The 22,298-nt window shown below is 46.5% G+C and overlaps 1 protein-coding gene across 1 annotated transcript in view; it reads right to left on the bottom strand.

Moving 5' to 3' along the window:
• Positions 1-22,298, bottom strand: part of LOC106570917 (WD repeat and FYVE domain-containing protein 3) — a 292,588-nt gene that overhangs the window by 166,876 nt on the left and 103,414 nt on the right. Inside the window, exons 2-4 of the mRNA XM_082961602.1 lie at positions 9,970-10,180; positions 5,524-5,647; positions 695-804 (exon numbers count right to left, since the gene is read on the bottom strand). Coding sequence (XP_082817728.1) covers positions 695-804; positions 5,524-5,647; positions 9,970-10,149 — 414 coding nt within the window. The 5' untranslated portion in view covers positions 10,150-10,180. The remainder of the gene's footprint in view (positions 1-694; positions 805-5,523; positions 5,648-9,969; positions 10,181-22,298) is intronic.

Consider the following 22,298-nt stretch of genomic DNA (forward strand, 5'->3'; position numbering starts at 1 on the left):
ACAAAGAAATGATCAGTCTATAATTTTAATGGTAGGTTTATTTGAACAGTGAGAGACAAAATAACAACAAAAAAATCCAGAAAAACACATGTCAAAAATGTTATAAATTGATTTGCATTTTAATGAGGGAAATAAGTATTTGACCCCCTCTCAATCAGAAAGATTTCTGGCTCCCAGGTGTCTTTGATACAGGTAACGAGCTGAGATTAGGAGCACACTCTTAAATCTCAGTTTGTTACCTGTGTGTGTGTGTGTGTGTGTGTGTGTGTGTGTGTGTGTGTGTGTGTGTGTGTGTGTGTGTGTGTGTGTGTGTGTGTGTGTGTGTGTGTGTGTGTGTGTGTGTATGTGTGTCCAAACATCCCAGTACACACAAGGGGTGCAATTTCTTTCCAAACGTAATTATAAACTTTTGTTTTTTTAACGCACATAACAATTTAGACAGCAACGATCTTGATCCAGGAAGGGATGGATGGTCTCTGCTGTAACCAAGAAACTTGATATCGCAAGCTAGCAACCTAGCTAACAAGTTAGCAAACCAAATGCATAGCTGGAGCCCTGAACCCCCCCCCCGTATTGAAAATCATACTGTCGGTATTTCCAAATACCCCGGTATACCGCCCAAGCCTAGGAGATACACACAAAAACACACTCAGTTCAGTAACACACACACACACACCTGTCCGGTACCACCCACCTGTCCGGAGGATGCTAGCAGGTTGATGGTGGTCAGTAACATCCAGCCACGTGATGCCTCTTCACTCTGGTTCACCTCCAGGAACTGGACTATGGCTCTACTGGCTGCCTCTGTGGAGAGAACACACACACACACACACACACACACACACACACACACACGTTGTTCATAGCATAATGTCATTCCAGAAGTCTTAGAGCAGGTGGCAGAGAGAGAACGAGAATTCCTTACATTCAGCGGGGTGTGTGTGTGTGTGTGTGTGTGTGTGTGTGTGTGTGTGTGTGTGTGTGTGTGTGTGTGTGTGTGTGTGGCACGTCCTGACCAGTATAAGGAGTTATTTGTTATTGTAGTTTGGTCAGGGCGTGGCAGTGGGTGTTTGTTTTGTGTGTTTCGGGGTTTTGACGTGTGTTCTATATTTTCCATTTCTATGTTCATTCTATGTTCCCTATCTATGTTTGGTATTTCTGTGTTTTGGCCTGGTATGGCTCTCAATCAGGGACAGCTGTACTTCGTTGTCGCTGATTGGGAGCCATACTTAGGTAGCCCTTTTTCCACCTGACTGGTGTGGGAAGTTGTTTTTGCATTGCTGTGAGTAGCCTGCGAAACTGTTCGTTCGTTGTGTTGCTTCTTGTTTTTGTTTTTTGCTGGTTCACCGTTTATATTACCTGGAGAGAGAGAACTGATGACAGACTGATAACACACACTGACCTGGAGAGAGAGAACTGATGACAGACTGATAACACACACTGACCTGGAGAGAGAACTGATGACAGACTGATATACACACACTGACCTGGAGAGAGAGAACTGATGACAGACTGATATACACACACTGACCTGGAGAGAGAAAACTGATGACAGACTGATAACACACACTGACCTGGAGAGAGAGAACTGATGACAGACTGATAACACACACTGACCTGGAGAGAGAGAACTGATGACAGACTGATAACACACACTGACCTGGAGAGAGAGAACTGATGACAGACTGATAACACACACTGACCTGGAGAGAGAGAACTGATGACAGACTGATAACACACACTGACCTGGAGAGAGAGAACTGATGACAGACTGATAACACACACTGACCTGGAGAGAGAGAACTGATGACAGACTGATAACACACACTGACCTGGAGAGAGAGAACTGATGACAGACTGATAACACACACTGACCTGGAATGACAGACTGATAACACACACTGACCTGGAGAGAGAACTGATGACAGACTGATAACACACACTGACCTGGAGAGAGAGAACTGATGACAGACTGATAACACACACTGACCTGGAGAGAGAACTGATGACAGACTGATAACACACACTGACCTGGAGAGAGAGAACTGATGACAACAGAGGAAACACTAGCAGGAGTTTTTGAAAGCTTTTGGTTGGGGCCAATTTTTCATACAGGGGAATCATGAACGAACAGCTTCCCATTCAGGGGAATCATGAACGAACAGCTTCCCATCCTGTTTTCATACAGGGGAATCATGAACGAACAGTTCCCCATTCTGTCTTCATACAGGGGAATTCACTGCATTTGACCCTAATCAACATGCCCTTGAACAAGCCTATATTTCTGGAAGATAATAACATTGTAATAAAATCTAGATACGTACCGTTATCTAGACACACGGTTTCCGATACAGGAACCATATGTTTTAGTTTCAAACGAATCCGGTGTGATTCGTTTTTTTTTTTTATTCGAGGGATCGAATCAATGCGATTCGTGTTAGACATTCGTTGTATTAAACACATTCATACTTTCCATCCTCAATTAAAATCTGCTGCTGACAGAGATCACGAGCTAGGCCTGAATCGTTCCATCTCTAGCGGGTGGCATTACAGCAGACAGACCAGTATATGAATTCCAAGGTGATGAATTACATTTTACATTTTTACATTTTAGTCATTTTAGCAGACGCTTTTATCCAGAGCGACTTACAGTAGTGAATGCATACATTTCATTTTTTCTGTGCTGGCCCCCCGTGGGAATTGAACCCACAACCCTGGCGTTGCAAACACCATGCTCTACCAACTGAGCTACAGGGAAGGCTGTAGCTCAGTTGGTCCGTGATCAGTAACAAAGCCATGTGGGGAAGTCTTGCGGTGAAAAGTGTGGAGCCTGGACTCATGTAAAGATATCCTTTGCAGTCACAGTGTACTCTCCAGGACGGAAAAACACTACATGGCCAAAAGTATGTGGATACCCCTTTAAATTAGTCGATTCAGCTATTTCAGCCACACCCCTTGCTTACAGCTGTATAACATTGAGCGCACAGCCATGCAATCTCCATAGACAAACAATGGCAGTAGAATGGCCTTACTGAAGAGCTCAGACTTTCAACATGGCACCGTCATAGGACAGTTAGTCAAATTTCTGCCCTGCTAGAGCTGCCCCGGTCAACTGTCAGTGCTGTTATTGTGAAGTGGAAACGTCCAGGAGCAACAACGGCTCAGCCGCGAAGTGGTAGGTCACATAAGCTCACAGAACTGGACCGCCGAGTGCTGACCTCGGTTGCAACACTCACTACCAAGTTCCAAACTGCCTCTTGAAGCAACATCAGCACAAGAATTGTTAGACTGGAGCTTCATGAAAAGGGTTTCCATGGCCGAGCAGCCACACACAAGCCTAAGATCACCATGCACAATGCAAAGTGTTGGCTTGAGTGGTGTAAAGCTTGCCTCCTTTGGACTCTGGAGCAGTGGAAACGCGTTCTCTGGAGTGATGAATCCCGCTTCACCATCTGGCAGTCCAACAGACGAATCTGGGTTTGGTGGATGCCAGGAGAACGCTACCTGCCCCAATGCATAGTGCCAACTGTAAAGTTTGGTGGAGGAGGAATAATGGTCTGGGGCTGTTTTTCATCGTTTGGGCTAGGCACCTTAGTTCCAGTGACGGGAAGCCCTAACGCTACAGCATACAATAACATTCTAGATGATTCTGCGCTTCCAACTTTGAGGCAACAGTTTGGGGAAGGCCCTTTCCTGTTTCAGCATGACAAGGCCCCCGTGCACAAAGCAGGGTCCATACAGAAATGGTTTGTCGAGATCAGTGTGGAAGAACTTGACTGGCCTGCACAGAGCCCTGACCTCAACTCCATCGAACATCTTTGGGATGAATTGGAACGCCGACTGAGAGCCAGGCCTTATCGCCCAACATCAGTGCCTGACCTCACTAATGCTCTTGTGGCTGAATGGAGGCAAATCCCTGCAACAATGTTCCAACATCTAGTGGAAAGCCTTCCCAGAAGAGTGGAGGCTGTTATAGCAGCAAAGGGGGGGGGGGACCAACTCCATATTAATACCCATTGATTTTGGAATGAGATGTTCCTACGAACAGGTGTCCACATACTTTTGGTCATGTAGTATTTAACAAAGGATGGTCAAGCTGTGTATAAATCATCACCAGGGGCCACTTCATCCATCCATCCAGCATACGAGCTCCAACACTGAGCAGTGAGAATCAAGGTAATTAATTAAGTAAGTTGGTAATGTTGCTCAGACACCTATCTGAGCTAGCCGAATAGCAAGACAGCTCCACGTATACTGACGAGCTGTAGCGTCAGATCAGAAGATGTGAAGGGCTGTAGCGTCAGATCAGAAGCTGAAGGGCTGTAGCGTCAGATCAGAAGCTGTGAAGGGCTGTAGCGTCAGATCAGAAGCTGTGAAGGGCTGTAGCGTCAGATCAGAAGCTGTGAAGGGCTGTAGCGTCAGATCAGAAGCTGTGAAGGGCTGTAGCGTCAGATCAGAAGCTGAAGGGCTGTAGCGTCAGATCAGAAGCTGTGAAGGGCTGTAGCGTCAGATCAGAAGCTGTGAAGGGCTGTAGCGTCAGATCAGAAGCTGTGAAGGGCTGTAGCGTCAGATCAGAAGCTGTGAAGGGCTGTAGCGTCAGATCAGAAGCTGTGAAGGGCTGTAGTGTCAGATCAGAAGCTGTGAAGGGTTGTAGCGTCAGATAAGAAGCTGTGAAGGGCTGTAGCATCAGATCAGAAGCGTGAAGGGCTGTAGCATCAGATCAGAAGCTGTGAAGGGCTGTAGCGTTAGATCAGAAGCTGTGAAGGGCTGTAGCGTCAGATCAGAAGCTGTGAAGGGCTGTAGCGTCAGATCAGAAGCTGTGAAGGGCTGTAGCGTCAGATCAGAAGCTGTGAAGGGCTGTAGCGTCAGATCAGAAGCTGTGAAGGGCTGTAGCATCAGATCAGAAGCTGTGAAGGGCTGTAGCGTCAGATCAGAAGCTGTGAAGGGCTGTAGCGTCAGATCAGAAGCTGTGAAGGGCTGTAGCATCAGATCAGAAGCTGTGAAGGGCTGTAGCCTTAGATCAGAAGCTGTGAAGGGCTGTAGCATCAGATCAGAAGCTGTGAAGGGCTGTAGCCTTAGATCAGAAGCTGTGAAGGGCTGTAGCGTCAGATCAGAAGCTGTGAAGGGCTGTAGCGTTAGATCAGAAGCTGTGAAGGGCTGTAGCGTCAGATCAGAAGCTGTGAAGGGCTGTAGCGTTAGATCAGAAGCTGTGAAGGGCTGTAGCGTTAGATCAGAAGCTGTGATTAAGAACTGCTATGCTCAGACAAACCTGACATGATCTAAATTGAGGAGACTTTAACCACCCACACTATGTTTAATTAGTACGGGGTGGCAGTTTAGCAACAGCCCTGGCGATGGACTGTAGCAGGCAAAAACGTTGCAGCGAATTTGACTTAAGACGGACACATGAAATAGGCCAAAATATAACTTTTAGGGGAACAGTGAGACAGACACGTGTAGCCTCCCTTGGGAAAGAGTTCTTCTGACCTCAATGGGACGATCTGGTTAAATAAATCCACTGACCTGTGGACTTGTTGGAGGCCCTCCGTCTGATCTCAGTGACCATGAGCCGGGACACCTGGGTAGTGAACTGGAGGAGGTCCTGGAACTTCTCTGTCATGGTGCTGGGGGGAGCGTTACCAAACACCTGCAAAAGGTAAAAGATTAACAGTCAGATGTAGGCCTAGCCACCCTAGTCATAGACTGTTCTCTCTGCTACCACAAGGCAAGCGGTACCGGAGCGCCATGTCTAGGTCCAAGAGGCTTCTAAACAGCTTCTACCCCCAAGCAATAAGACTCCGGAACATCTAGTCAAATGGCTACCCAGACTATTTGCATTGTCCCCCTCCCCTCTTCACACCACTGCCACTCTCTGTTATTATCTCTGCATAGTCACTTTAGTAACTCTACCTACATGTACATATTACCTCGACACCGGTGCCCCTGCACATTGACTCTGTACCGGTACCCCCCTGTATATAGCCTCCACATTGACTCTGTACCGGTACCCCCTGTATATAGTCTCCACATTGACTCTGTACCAGTACCCCCCTGTATATAGCCTCCACATTGACTCTATACCGGTACCCCCTGAATATAGCCTCCACATTGTACCGGTACCCCCTGTATATAGCCTCCTCATTGACTCTGTACCAGTACCCCCCTGTATATAGCCTCCACATTGACTCTGTACCGGTAGCCCCTGTATATAGCCTCCACATTGACTCTGTACCGGTAGCCCCTGTATATAGCCTCCACATTGACTCAGTACCAGTACCCCCCTGTATATAGCCTCCACATTGACTCTGTACCGGTAGCCCCTGTATATAGCCTCCACATTGACTCTGTACCGGTTGCCCCTGTATATAGCCTCCACATTGACTCTGTACTGGTACCCCCCTGTATATAGCCTCCACATTGACTCTGTACTGGTACCCCCTGTATATTGTTATTTACTGCTGCTCTTTAATTATTTGTTATTCTTAACTCTTACATTTTTTTGTTGGGGGGGGGTATTTTCTTAAACTGCATTGTTGGTTAAGGGCTTGTAAAGTAAGCATTTCACTGTAAGGTTGTTGTATTCGGCGCATGTGACAAATATAATGTGATTTGATTTGAACAGTCACACATGGACACACACACACACCAAGGCCCACCTAATGTTTTACATTCTAGTCATTTAGCAGATGCTCTTATCCAGAGAGACTTAAAGGTAGTGCATTCATCTTAAGATAGCTAGGTGGGACAACCACACATCACAGTCAGAAGCTAGGGTTCAGTAGCTGGGGGGTTCAGTAGCTGGGGGGTTCAGTAGCTGGGGGGTTCAGTAGCTAGGGGTTCAGTAACTAGGGGTTCAGAAGCTAGGGTTCAGTAGCTAGGGGTTCAGTAGCTAGGTGGGACAACCACACATCACAGTCAGAAGATAGGGGTTCAGTAGCTAGGGGTTCAGTAGCTAGGGGTTCAGTAGCTAGGGGTTCAGTAGCTAGGTGGGATAACCACACATCACAGTCAGAAGCTAGGGGTTCAGTAGCTAGGGGTTTAGTAGCTAGGCGTTCAGTAGCAAGGGGTTCAGTAGCAAGGGGTTCAGTAGCAAGGGGTTCAGTAGCAAGGGGTTCAGTAGCTAGGGGTTTAGTAGCTAGGGGTTTAGTAGCAAGGGGTTCAGTAGCAAGGGGTTCAGTAGCAAGGGGTTCAGTAGCTAGGGGTTTAGTAGCTAGGGGTTTAGTAGCTAGGGGTTTAGTAGCTTGGGGTTCAGTAGCTAGGGGTTCAGTAGCTAGGGGTTCAGTAGCTAGGGGTCAGTAGCTAGGGGTTCAGTAGCTAGGGGTTCAGTAGCTAGGGGTTCAGTAGCTAGGGGTTCAGTAGCTAGGTGGGACAACCACACATCACAGTCAGTAGCTAGGGGTTCAGTAGCTAGGGGTTCAGTAGCTAGGGGTTCAGTAGCTAGGGGTTCAGTAGCTAGGGGTTCAGTAGCTAGGGGTTCAGTAGCTAGGTGGGACAACCACACATCACAGTCAGTAGCTAGGGGTTCAGTAGCTAGGGGTTCAGTAGCTAGGGGTTCAGTAGCTAGGGGTTCAGTAGCTAGGGGTTCCAGTAGCTAGGGTTCCATTCAATTGGCGACAGATGTATGCAAATATTCTGAAATCTGCATAAAGAAAATACCAAACAGTGGTGTGTTTCCACAAAACTGAATTGTTGAGAATAAAAATCAGTGCGTGATGACATAGTGATGACGTAGTGATGACGTAATGCATCATTTAAATTTCCATGTACTGAATAAAAATCTAATATTCAATGTTTCCATGTACCGAATAAAAATCTAATATTCAATGTTTCCATGTACCGAATAAAAATCTGATCGCATTCTCACAAAAAAAACTGTTAAATAGTAAATGTGACTAGTCCGTTCTTGGCACGTGCTCTCTAGCCACCAGCTGGAAGATCCAGTGGGGGGGATAGGGGATCCAGTGGGGGGGGGGGGGGGGGGGGGGAATAGGGGATCCAGTGGGGGGGCGGGGGAATAGGGGATCCAGTAGGGGGGGAATAGGGGATCCAGTAGGGGGGAATAGGGGATCCAGTAGGGGGGGAATAGGGGATCCAGTAGGCGGGGAATAGGGGATCCAGTGGGGGGGAATAAGGGATCCAGTGGGGGGGGAATAGGGGATCCAGTGGGGGGGAATAGGGGATCCAGTAGGGGAGAATAGGGGATCCAGTAGGGGGGGAATAAGGGATCCAGTGGGGGGGTAGGGGATCCAGTGGGGGGAATAGGGGATCCAGTAGGGGGGGAATAGGGGATCCAGTAGGGGGGGAATAGGGGATCCAGTAGGGGGGGAATAGGGGATCCAGTAGGGGGGGAATAGGGGATCCAGTAGGGGGGGGTAGGGGATCCAGTGGGGGGGTAGGGGATCCAGTGGGGGGGTGGGAATAGGGGATCCAGTGGGGGGGTGGGTAGGGGATCCAGTGGGGGGGTGGGTAGGGGATCCAGTGGGGGGGGAATAGGGGATCCAGTGGGGGGGGAATAGGGGATCCAGTGGGGGGGTGGGATAGGGGATCCAGTGGGGGGGTGGGATAGGGGATCCAGTGGGGGGTGAATAGGGGATCCAGTGGGGGTGAATAGGGGATCCAGTGGGGGGGTAGGGGATCCAGTGAGGGGGTAGGGGGATCCAGTGGGGGGAATAGGGGATCCAGTGGGGGGAATAGGGGATCCAGTGGGGGGAATAGGGGATCCAGTAGGGGGGTGAATAGGGGATCCAGTGGGGGGGGGGTGAATAGGGCATCCAGTGGGGGGGGTGAATAGGGCATCCAGTGGGGGGGTGAATAGGGCATCCAGTGGGGGGGAGAATAGGGGATCCAGTGGGGGGGAGAATAGGGGATCCAGTGGGGGGGTGAATAGGGGATCCAGTGGGGGGGTGAATAGGGGATCCAGTGGGGGGGAATAGGGGATCCAGTGGGGGGGAATAGGGGATCCAGTGGGGGGGAATAGGGGATCCAGTGGAGGGGGTAGGGGATGCAGTGGTGGGGGGGGGGGGTTAGGCTCTCCGGGTCGGTTTGTCTACAATACATGAAGATTATTATGAGCGAGAATATTTGTATTTGTCAAAACGGCGGACAAGCATCGATCATCATGCCACCAGAATCAGATCCTCAACATTTATTGGAAAGGAGAATCAAGTTAATAATCACTGTGCACTTTCACCACCCTGTGAGGTTCATCATAACTTATAGGCCATTTCTTACATCATTAATTTTACAGATAGAAAAAAAAAAAGATCACAAATGATTTAGACGGAATTTATAAAAATTGTAGCCGAAACTTCCTGTTTCCATTACAGCAGGTTGTGATGCATTTGTATACGGTATGACTTTACTCGCATAGAAACCGTGGATTAAAAAGGTGGTTAGTGTCAGTAAATTTTCCCTCAATAAAGTAGCTATCAGCAAATTCAGCGCTAGTGGGGGGGGAGAGAAGTCAAGAGTGGGTGTTCGTTCACAAAATTATTATTTTTTTAATTTGGGGGGGGGGGGGGGGGGGGGTGCTGTGGGATTATTTAAGATACTCTTTGAAGAGGTAGGGTTTCAGATGTTCTCGGGAATATGGCCAGGGACTTTTGCTGTCCTAGTTTCAGGGAGAAGCTGGTTCCACCATTGGGGTGGGCCAAGAGAACAGAGTGCTCGGGTTGGGGTGTAGTGTTTGAGCATAGCCTGAAGATAGGGAGGGGCAGTTCCTCTTGCTGCTCCGTAGGCAAGTGCGGTAGGACTTGATGTGTATCTCTGCTTTCTTTTCTCTAATTCACATTCACTAAAAGTTTAACACATGAACTTAACCTTCACAGAGATCTATTTAGTGAGACGCAAGCCAAGCCACCAAGCACTGAGTTTGACTCTCACCATGTTGAAGATGGGCAACATCATGTAGAGCTTGTCCTCCAATCAATCAATCAACCAACCAACCAACCAATCATAACTCCTACTCACCCTGTTGAAGACGGGCAACATCATGTATAGTTTTTCCTCCTGCTCCTTCTGGGTCATGTGACGTGGTGGGTGGCAGAGCTCTGAGAAGAGGCGTCTGAGGTGCATGAGGCCAAGTGCATTGTCTTGCGGGCTACACTCCTCCTGCCGCGGCCTACCCATGATCCTCTTCACCATGTTCATCTTGAGCGGCTTCGTCCGGCCAAAGCCAGCCCTGAAAGGATGAGGAAGGAGGAGGAAAATGACTTAATTTCCATTTCATTTTACTGTACCTTTCCAGGAAGTGCTTTGAACCATTTCTTTTCTTTTTTTAAATCTATTGAATTAAAAATGTATTGTCAGTAGCAACAGATAATCTGTTCAGCAGTCTAAAATCCACGGTCACCTTAACCAACTCAAATATAGAGGGAGGATTGAGGAGTGAACAGAAAGAGGAGTAGAGACGGAATCGATGGATGGATGAAAAGAGGGATAGAAAGTCTAGAGATAAAGAAAGAGAGAGAGAGAGACAAGGGACGGTGGATGATGGAGAAAAAAATCCTGTGGAAAAAATGGAAGGAGGGAAAATAGAGAACGAGAGAGGAGGGGCAGTAAGAGAGGAGGGGCAGTAAGAGAGGAGGGGCAGTAAGAGGGGAGAGGCAGTAAGAGGGGAGAGGCAGTAAGAGGGGAGAGGCAGTAAGAGGGGAGAGGCAGTAAGAGGGGAGAGGCAGTAAGAGGGGAGAGGCAGTAAGAGGGGAGAGGCAGTAAGAGGCGAGAGGCAGTAAGAGGGGAGAGGCAGTAAGAGGCGAGAGGCAGTAAGAGGGGAGAGGCAGTAAGAGGGGCGAGGCAGTAAGAGGGGAGAGGCAGTAAGAGGGGAGAGGCAGTAAGAGGGGAGAGGCAGTAAGAGGGGAGAGGCAGTAAGAGGCGAGAGGCAGTAAGAGGCGAGAGGCAGTAAGAGGGGAGAGGCAGTAAGAGGGGAGGGGCAGTAAGAGGGGAGGGGCAGTAAGAGAGGAGAGGCAGTAAGAACGAAGGCACATTTTTGTCTCCCAACCAAATTTCACTTAGGGCCCTTTCACAAAAGACTATGACCGGCACCGACTGCATGTGGGTACACAGACCCACGAGCCACTGTGGCCCCTCAAGATGAGTTCAGATTTGTTGTGCCCCCCCCAATCAAAGTTCCCCATCCCTGATATTCAGTACCAAAAGTTTGGATACCTATTCATTCAAGGGTTTTTCTTTATTTTCTACATCATGTAGTAATCAAAAAAAAGTGTTAAACGAATCAAAATATATTTTAATATTTGAGATTCTTCAAAGTAGCCACCCATTGCCTTGCTGACAGCTTTGCACAGCTTCTCCTTGCACCCTTGATTGAGTACCTGTGTCCAAACGTTTGACTGGTACTGCAGTTGTTTACTGTGGCTACAGTGTAGAATACACTGTAGGATAAAGACACACATATATCCATTATTGTTGCTATGAGGAAATGTACTAAGCTAAATTCTTGCAAAAACTACTGGCAATAAAAACTACTTCCATGAGTATTGGGGCATTCTGCATGAACTTGGCCAAAAAATTATTATTATGAATTTGGATCTTTCTCAAATGGAATTAGGGCTGGGAATTGCCAGGGACCTCACGATTCGATACTGTGATTTTATTGCGCTTCAAAAGTTCACAAAAATATATCGATCACCGTATGTCTGCTGCAGAAGGGGCAAGAGAGATCCGTGAGAAAACGAGTTTTGATCAGTCATGGAAATTAAAGTGCTGCAATCAAAATGGTTCCCTATTTATAAAGAAGATGAAGAAGCTATGAAGTAAAAAATACTGGAGTTGCAGGTGCAGTACACCTGTTATTGTCAAGATGATACGATATATAGTCAAAAAGAATAACTATATCGATTTTCTTCCCCCCGATTTTTTAAACTCCCCAAATCAAAAAAATGTATATACACTGAACAAAAATATAAATGCAACATTCCTCATACGAACTGTAACTCAGTAAAAATCTTTGAAATTTTATCATGTTGCGTTTCTATTTTTTGTTCAATGGTTGAAAGGTCCTTTTACGAGAAGGATGGTTTGCAAAAGTCTACATTTTATTTTAAACTTAGGCTAAATCATGAACCAACACCAGCTTAATTTACGCATAGTTATCTGCTTCTTTCCTTATTTAGGCCGACACATTTAAGTCCACACATGGGCGGTAGCCGGTGTGATAAGAGTGACAGACCCACCCTTCCCTTCCCTTCCTGCCATCCCCTCATGGTTAGCGCGCCTCTGACACCCTCACTGTGACACATGAAGAGAATTGAACTAGTACAGACAGATTAAATGGCATGCTGAACTTCTGTGTATTGAGAAGTCACAGCGCAAAAAAACTAAAAAAGTTGGAGCTTAAAATGATCAACTTTATGTTACAACCTCTCTATTTTGCCAACATATATAGCCTGAAAGAAATACAAAATAAATACAAAAATAAATAAATCGATGCCTTGCATTAATTTGTGTTTTTATTTAACTAGGCAAGTCAGTTAAAAACAAATTATTATTTATAATGACGGCCTACCGGGGAACAGTGGGTTAACTTCCTTGTTCAGGGGCAGAAAGACAGATTTTTACCTTGTCAGCTCGGGGGATTCGATCTAGCAACCTTTCGGTTACTAATCCAACGCTCTAACCACAAGGCTACCCACCTGCATCTCCTTCCACTGAAAACGACATACAGCACCTTGGTCTCTGAAAGTAGTGGGTTGTGTACCTTACGAGTGTAACAAAAAGATTTTGGTCTCAGACACAGTTCAGACAAAAATCAGCCAATCTTAGTCAGCGGCACATATTAACAGCCGTCGCTCATGTTCCCTATTCACGATGCTACGGTAGCTGAGAGTCTATTGTTTCACTGCAAGCTAGAACAATGTCTCCTCTCTGTTAACATCCCCTTTGTAAAGCCCTACCAATAACACTGCCTGTATGAGATAGTAGCCATAGTAGCTAGGAAGGCTAAAATATGTTTATTCCTGGAGAAACAAAACGTTACCGAGGCCTGCAGAATGTGATAAGACTAGGTTTAGTTCGCCAACATGTGATGGATTTTCGGTTCATTTTCAATGACAGGTTTACGTTTATAGTCAGTAACTCATTAGTAAATTCTTTGTTCTTTCCCTGAAAATGCTGTGAATGATTGAAGCCTAAATCAGTTTTATGTTTGTTCAATGTTAACCCATTACAGACTAAGCCCTGCCTCCAAAAGACATACATACATACGGGTTTTGGACAGGTGTAGGGGGCTGACACTGGGCACACTGGTGCCCGGGGAGCTGTTGTAGGGGGGGTTAAGTGCCTTGATCAAGGGCACAATGGCAGGAAATTCCAACTTGGATTTGATATCAGCAACTCTCCGGTTGCCAGATTACTTCCCGCCAGATTTTTTCTGTTGGACCCGGGATTTGAACTGGCAACCCACTAGTTGCAAGCTCGCCTCTCTAACCGGCTAGGCTACCTGCCGATCCAGAGATTTGGTTTCAGAGATTATGGACAATCAATGACTCAATAGTTTACCATGGCAAACCAAACCATATCTCTAGCAGTGAGGCCTGAAAGCAGGATATGATGTAAAAGGAAGGGTCGGTTTAGGACATGTTAAATAAAAGCCATGATCACCCCAGTCAGGGTTAACTGTGTCAGGACGACTGTACGACTGTCAGATCAGAATGTAGGCCTAGGTTATATGACGTTAACCTACATAGTGACGATGAGGCTAAACAATGGAGCCAAGTCTTCTTTCACTTTACCCCTTTTTCTACCCAATTAATTGGTAGTTACAGTCTTGTCTCATCGCTGCAATTCCCGTACTGACTCAGGAGAGGCGAAGGCCGAGAGCCGTGCGTCCTCCGAAACACAACCCCAACCAAGCCGCACTGCTTCTTGACACAACGCCCGCTTAACGCGGAAGCCAGCCGCACCAATGTGTTGGAGGAAACACCGTGGTGTCAGCGTGCACTGAGCCCGATCCGCCACAGGAGTCGCTAGTGCGCGATGGGACAAGGATATCCCTGCCGGGCCAAACCCTCCCCTAATCCGGACGACGCGGGGCCAATTGTGCACCGCCCCATGGTCTCCCGGTCACGGTCAGCTGGGACAGAGCCTAGACTCTAACCCAGAACCTCTAGTAACACACCTAGTACTGCGATGCAGTACCTTAGACCACTGAGACAGAGCCTGGACTCTAACCCAGAATCTCTAGTAACACAGCTAGCACTACGATACAGTACCTTAGACCACTGAGACAGAGCCTGGACTCTAACCCAGAATGTCTAGTAACACAGCTAGCACTGAGATGCAGTACCTTAGACCACTGAGACAGAACCTGGACTCTAACCCAGAATCTCTAGTAACACAGCTAGCACTGTGATGCAGTACCTTAGACCACTGAGACAGAGCCTGGACTCTAACCCAGAATCTCTAGTAACACAGCTAGCACTGAGATGCAGTGTCTTCGACCACTGAGACAGAGCCTGGACTCTAACCCAGAATCTCTAGTAACACAGCAAGCACTGTGATGCAGTACCTTAGACCACTGAGACAGAGCCTGGACTCTAACCCAGAATCTATAGTAACACAGCTAGCACTGAGATGCAGTACCTTAGACCACTGAGACAGAGCCTGGACTCTAACCCAGAATCTCTAGTAACACAGCTAGCACTACGATGCAGTACCTTAGACCACTGAGACAGAGCCTGGACTCTAACCCAGAATCTCTAGTAACACAGCTAGCACTGAGATGCAGTACCTTAGACCACTGAGACAGAGCCTGGACTCTAACCCAGAATCTCTAGTAACACAGCTAGCACTGCGATGCAGTACCTTAGACCACTGAGACAGAGCCTGGACTCTAACCCAGAATCTCTAGTAACACAGCTAGCACTGCGATGCAGTACCTTAGACCACTGAGACAGAGCCTGGACTCTAACCCAGAATCTCTAGTAACACAGCTAGCACTACGATACAGTACCTTAGACCACTGAGACAGAGCCTGGACTCTAACCCAGAATCTCTAGTAACACAGCTAGCACTACGATACAGTACCTTAGACCACTGAGACAGAGCCTGGACTCTAACCCAGAATCTCTAGTGGCACAGCTAGCACTGAGATGCAGTGCCTTAGACCACTGAGACAGAGCCTGGACTCTAACCCAGAATCTCTAGTAACACAGCTAGCACTGAGATGCAGTGGCTTAGACCACTGAGACAGAGCCTGGACTCTAACCCAGAATCTCTAGTAACACAGCTAGCACTGAGATGCAGTACCTTAGACCACTGAGACAGAGCCTGGACTCTAACCCAGAATCTCTAGTAACACAGCTAGCACTGACGATGCAGTGGCTTAGACCACTGAGACAGAGCCTGGACTCTAACCCAGAATCTCTAGTAACACAGCTAGCACTGAGATGCAGTACCTTAGACCACTGAGACAGAACCTGGACTCTAACCCAGAATCTCTAGTAACACAGCTAGCACTGAGATGCAGTACCTTAGACCACTGCGCCACTCGGGAGGCCCTCTGAGAGACTTTCTATAGTCCTTCTATTTCCTGACTCACAGAATAAAGAGAAAAGGCCTAGACATAATTAATTCTCACCATTTGCAGCCAAATCAGGTTTTTGCAATTACTGCTTACTCAGCTCTCTTTATTTCTCCTCTCTCAATAAATGGGCATCGAAGCTTTTACAGCTTCGTTCCAAAACATACTGGCTCATCTCATTTGATAATGAATTGGAGGGAGAACGAGGTCACGTCATAGTAAAGTGTAGTAAGTTAGTGTCCCATTACCCAACCAGCTGTGGTTTCAGGGATAAGACAAAAGTAGGGACGTTAACGGTTAACGGTCACTCATGTCGGTCTACAGGTTAGTTTACACCATTTTGTGGAATTAAATTGGCACCTGTCAGACAGCACACAGAGACTAGTTAGAGGAATACCACCTGTCAGATAGCATACAGAGACTAGTTAGAGGAATACCACCTGTCAGACAGAGACTAGTTAGAGGAATACCACCTGTCAGACAGAGACTAGTTAGAGGAATATCACCTGTCAGACAGCATACAGAGACTAGTTAGAGGAATACCACCTGTCAGACAGAGACTAGTTAGAGGAATATCACCTGTCAGACAGCAGACAGAGACTAGTTAGAGGAGTACCACCTGTCAGACAGCATACAGAGACTAGTTAGAGGAATACCACCTGTCAGACAGCATACAGAGACTAGTTAAGAGGAATACCACCTGTCAGACAGCATACAGAGACTAGTTAGAGGAATAACATCTGTCAGACAGCATAAAGAGACTAGTTAGAGGAATATCACCTGTCAGACAGCATACAGAGACTAGTTAGAGGAGTCCGGACAGTGGGATCCACCTGTAAGACAGCAGACAGAGAGTAGTTAGAGGAAGATCACCTGTCAGACAGCATACAGAGACTAGTTAGAGGAATACCAGAGACTAGTTAGAGGAATACCACCTGTCAGACAGCAGACAGAGACTAGTTAGAGGAATACCACCTGTCAGACAGAGACTAGTTAGAGGAATACCACCTGTCAGACAGCAGACAGAGACTAGTTAGAGGAGTACCACCTGTCAGACAGCATACAGAGACGAGTTAGAGGAGAGGAATATCACCTGTCAAACAGCATACAGCGACTAGTTAGATGAATATCACCTGTCAGACAGCATACAGCGACTAGTTAGAGGAATATCACCTGTCAGACAGCATACAGAGACTAGTTAGAGGAATACCACCTGTCAGACAGAGACTAGTTAGAGGAATACCACCTGTCAGACAGAGACTAGTTAGAGGAATACCACCTGTCAGACAGAGACTAGTTAGAGGAGTACCACCTGTCAGACAGCATACAGAGACGAGTTAGAGGAGAGGAATATCACCTGTCAAACAGCATACAGCGACTAGTTAGATGAATATCACCTGTCAGACAGCATACAGCGACTAGTTAGAGGAATATCACCTGTCAGACAGCATACAGAGACTAGTTAGAGGAATACCACCTGTCAGACAGAGACTAGTTAGAGGAATACCACCTGTCAGACAGAGACTAGTTAGAGGAATACCACCTGTCAGACAGAGACTAGTTAGAGGAATATCACCTGTGAGACAGCATAAAGAGACTAGTTAGAGGAATACCACCTGTCAGACAGCATATAGAGACTAGTTAGATGAATATCACCTGTCAGACAGCAGACAGAGACTAGTTAGGAGGAATACCACCTGTCAGACAGCATACAGGGACTAGTTAGAGGAATACCACCTGTCAGACAGAGACTAGTTAGAGGAATATCACCTGTGAGACAGCATACAGAGACTAGTTAGAGGAATACAACCTGTCAGACAGCATATAGAGACTAGTTAGATGAATATCACCTGTCAGACAGCAGACAGAGACTAGTTAGAGGACTACCACCTGTCAGACAGCATACAGAGACTAGTTAGAGGAATACCACCTGTCAGACAGAGACTAGTTAGAGGAATATCACCTGTCAGACAGCAGACGGAGACTAGTTAGAGGAATATCACCTGTCAGACAGCAGACGGAGACTAATTAGAGGAATATCACCTGTCAGACAGCATACAGAGACTAGTTAGAGGAATACCAGAGACTAGTTAGAGGAATACCACCTGTCAGACAGCATACAGAGACTAGTTAGAGGAATACCACCTGTCAGACAGAGACTAGTTAGAGGAATATCACCTGTCAGACAGCATACAGCGACAAGTTAGATGAATATCACCTGTCAGACAGAGACTAGTTAGAGGAATATCACCTGTCAGACAGCAGACAGAGACTAGTTAGAGGAATATCACCTGTCAGACAGCAGACAGAGACTAGTTAGAGGAGTACCACCTGTCAGACAGAGACTAGTTAGAGGAATACCACCTGTCAGACAGAGACTAGTTAGAGGAATATCACCTGTCAGACAGCATACAGAGACTAGTTAGAGGAATACCACCTGTCAGACAGCATATAGAGACTAAGTTAGAGTGAATATCACCTGTCAGACAGCATACAGAGACTAGTTAGAGGAATACCACCTGTCAGACAGCATAAAGAGACTAGTTAGAGGAATACCACCTGTCAGACAGAGACTAGTTAGAGGAATATCAGCTGTCAGACAGCAGACGGAGACTAGTTAGAGGAATATCACCTGTCAGAGAGCAGACAGAGACTAATTAGAGGAATATCACCTGTCAGACAGCATATAGAGACTAGTTAGAAGAATACCACCTGTCAGACAGAGACTAGTTAGAGGAATATCACCTGTCAGACAGCAGACAGAGACTAGTTAGAGGAATATCACCTGTCAGACAGAGACTAGTTAGAGGAGAGGAATATCACCTGTCAGACAGCATACAGCGACTAGTTAGATGAATATCACCTGTCAGACAGCATACAGAGACTAGTTAGAGGAATACCACCTGTCAGACAGCATACAGAGACTAGTTAGAGGAATACCACCTGTCAGACAGAGACTAGTTAGAGGAATATCACCTGTCAGACAGCATACAGAGACTAGTTAGAGGAATACCACCTGTCAGACAGCATACAGAGACTAGTTAGAGGAATACCACCTGTCAGACAGCATACAGAGACTAGTTAGAGGAATACCACCTGTCAGACAGAGACTAGTTAGAGGAATATCACCTGTCAGACAGCAGACAGAGACTAGTTAGAGGAGTACCACCTGTCAGACAGCATACAGAGACGAGTTAGAGGAATACCACCTGTCAGACAGAATACAGAGACTAGTTAAGAGGAATACCACCTGTCAGACAGAGACTAGTTAGAGGAATATCACCTGTCAGACAGCAGACAGAGACTAGTTAGAGGAATAACACCAGTCAGACAGCATACAGAGACTAGTTAGAGGAATACCACCTGTCAGACATAGACTAGTTAGAGAAATATCACCTGTCAGACAGAGACTAGTTAGAGGAATACCACCTGTCAGACAGAGACTACTTAGAGGAATACCACCTGTCAGACAGAGACTAGTTAGAGGAATACAACCTGTCAGACAGAGACTAGTTAGAGGAATACCACCTGTCAGACAGCAGACAGAGACTAGTTAGAGGAATACCACCTGTGAGACAGAGACTAGTTAGAGGAATATCACCTGTCAGACAGCATACAGAGACTAGTTAGAGGAATACCACCTGTCAGACAGAGACTAGTTAGAGGAATACCACCTGTCAGACAGCACACAGAGACTAGTTAGAGGAATACCACCTGTCAGACAGAGACTAGTTGGAGGAATACCACCTGTCAGACAGCAGACAGAGACTAGTTAAAGGAATACCACCTGTCAGACAGAGACTAGTTAGAGGAATATCACCTGTCAGACAGCATACAGAGACTAGTTAGAGGAATACCACCTGTCAGACAGAGACTAGTTAGAGGAATACCACCTGTCAGACAGCACACAGAGACTAGTTAGAGGAATACCACCTGTCAGACAGAGACTAGTTGGAGGAATACCACCTGTCAGACAGCAGACAGAGACTAGGTAGAGGAATATCACCTGTCAGACAGAGACTAGTTAGAGGAATACCACCAGTCAGACAGAGACTAGTTAGAGGAATACCACCTGTCAGACAGCAGACAGAGACTAGTTAGAGGAGTACCACCTGTCAGACAGAGACTAGTTAGAGGAATACCACCTGTTAGACAGAGACTAGTTAGAGGAATACCACCTGTCAGACAGAGACTAGTTAGAGGAATACCACCTGTCAGACAGAGACTAGTTAGAGGAATACCACCTGTCAGACAGAGACTAGTTAGAGGAATATAACCTGTCAGACAGCATACAGAGACTAGTTAGAGGAATACCACCTGTCAGACAGAGACTAGTTAGAGGAATATCACCTGTCAGACAGCAGACAGAGACTAGTTAGAGGAGTACCACCTGTCAGACAGCATACAGAGACTAGCTGGAGGAATACCACCTGTCAGACAGCATACAGAGACTAGTTAAGAGGAATACCACCTGTCAGACAGCATACAGAGACTAGTTAGAGGAATAACATCTGTCAGACAGCATAAAGAGACTAGTTAGAGGAATATCACCTGTCAGACAGCATACAGAGACTAGTTAGAGGAGTGGAATATCACCTGTAAGACAGCAGACAGAGAGTAGTTAGAGGAAGATCACCTGTCAGACAGCATACAGAGACTAGTTAGAGGAATACCAGAGACTAGTTAGAGGAATACCACCTGTCAGACAGCAGACAGAGACTAGTTAGAGGAATACCACCTGTCAGACAGAGACTAGTTAGAGGAATACCACCTGTCAGACAGCAGACAGAGACTAGTTAGAGGAGTACCACCTGTCAGACAGCATACAGAGACGAGTTAGAGGAGAGGAATATCACCTGTCAAACAGCATACAGCGACTAGTTAGATGAATATCACCTGTCAGACAGCATACAGCGACTAGTTAGAGGAATATCACCTGTCAGACAGCATACAGAGACTAGTTAGAGGAATACCACCTGTCAGACAGAGACTAGTTAGAGGAATACCACCTGTCAGACAGAGACTAGTTAGAGGAATACCACCTGTCAGACAGAGACTAGTTAGAGGAATATCACCTGTGAGACAGCATAAAGAGACTAGTTAGAGGAATACCACCTGTCAGACAGCATATAGAGACTAGTTAGATGAATATCACCTGTCAGACAGCAGACAGAGACTAGTTAGGAGGAATACCACCTGTCAGACAGCATACAGGGACTAGTTAGAGGAATACCACCTGTCAGACAGAGACTAGTTAGAGGAATATCACCTGTGAGACAGCATACAGAGACTAGTTAGAGGAATACAACCTGTCAGACAGCATATAGAGACTAGTTAGATGAATATCACCTGTCAGACAGCAGACAGAGACTAGTTAGAGGAGTACCACCTGTCAGACAGAGACTAGTTAGAGGAATACCACCTGTCAGACAGAGACTAGTTAGAGGAATATCACCTGTGAGACAGCATACAGAGACTAGTTAGAGGAATACCACCTGTCAGACAGCATATAGAGACTAGTTAGATGAATATCACCTGTCAGACAGCAGACAGAGACTAGTTAGAGGACTACCACCTGTCAGACAGCATACAGAGACTAGTTAGAGGAATACCACCTGTCAGACAGAGACTAGTTAGAGGAATATCACCTGTCAGACAGCAGACGGAGAGTAGTTAGAGGAATATCACCTGTCAGACAGCAGACGGAGACTAATTAGAGGAATATCACCTGTCAGACAGCATACAGAGACTAGTTAGAGGAATACCAGAGACTAGTTAGAGCAATACCACCTGTCAGACAGCATACAGAGACTAGTTAGAGGAATACCACCTGTCAGACAGAGACTAGTTAGAGGAATATCACCTGTCAGACAGCATACAGCGACAAGTTAGATGAATATCACCTGTCAGACAGAGACTAGTTAGAGGAATATCACCTGTCAGACAGCAGACAGAGACTAGTTAGAGGAGTACCACCTGTCAGACAGAGACTAGTTAGAGGAATACCACCTGTCAGACAGAGACTAGTTAGAGGAGTACCACCTGTCAGACAGAGACTAGTTAGAGGAATACCACCTGTCAGACAGAGACTAGTTAGAGGAATACCACCTGTCAGACAGCATACAGAGACTAGTTAGAGGAATACCACCTGTCAGAGAGCAGACAGAGACTAATTAGAGGAATATCACCTGTCAGACAGCATACAGAGACTAGTTAGAAGAATACCACCTGTCAGACAGCAGACAGAGACTAGTTAGAGGAATATCACCTGTCAGACAGAGACTAGTTAGAGGAGAGGAATATCACCTGTCAGACAGCATACAGCGACTAGTTAGATGAATATCACCTGTCAGACAGCATACAGAGACTAGTTAGAGGAATACCACCTGTCAGACAGCATACAGAGACTAGTTAGAGGAATACCACCTGTCAGACAGAGACTAGTTAGAGGAATATCACCTGTCAGACAGCATACAGAGACTAGTTAGAGGAATACCACCTGTCAGACAGCATACAGAGACTAGTTAGAGGAATACCACCTGTCAGACAGCATACAGAGACTAGTTAGAGGAATACCACCTGTCAGACAGAGACTAGTTAGAGGAATATCACCTGTCAGACAGCAGACAGAGACTAGTTAGAGGAGTACCACCTGTCAGACAGCATACAGAGACGAGTTAGAGGAATACCACCTGTCAGACAGAATACAGAGACTAGTTAGAGGAATACCACCTGTCAGACATAGACTAGTTAGAGAAATATC

This window comes from Salmo salar, chromosome 15 (assembly GCF_965601325.2).
Source record: "Salmo salar chromosome 15, fSalSal1, whole genome shotgun sequence".
NCBI classification, from domain to species: Eukaryota; Metazoa; Chordata; class Actinopteri; order Salmoniformes; family Salmonidae; genus Salmo; species Salmo salar.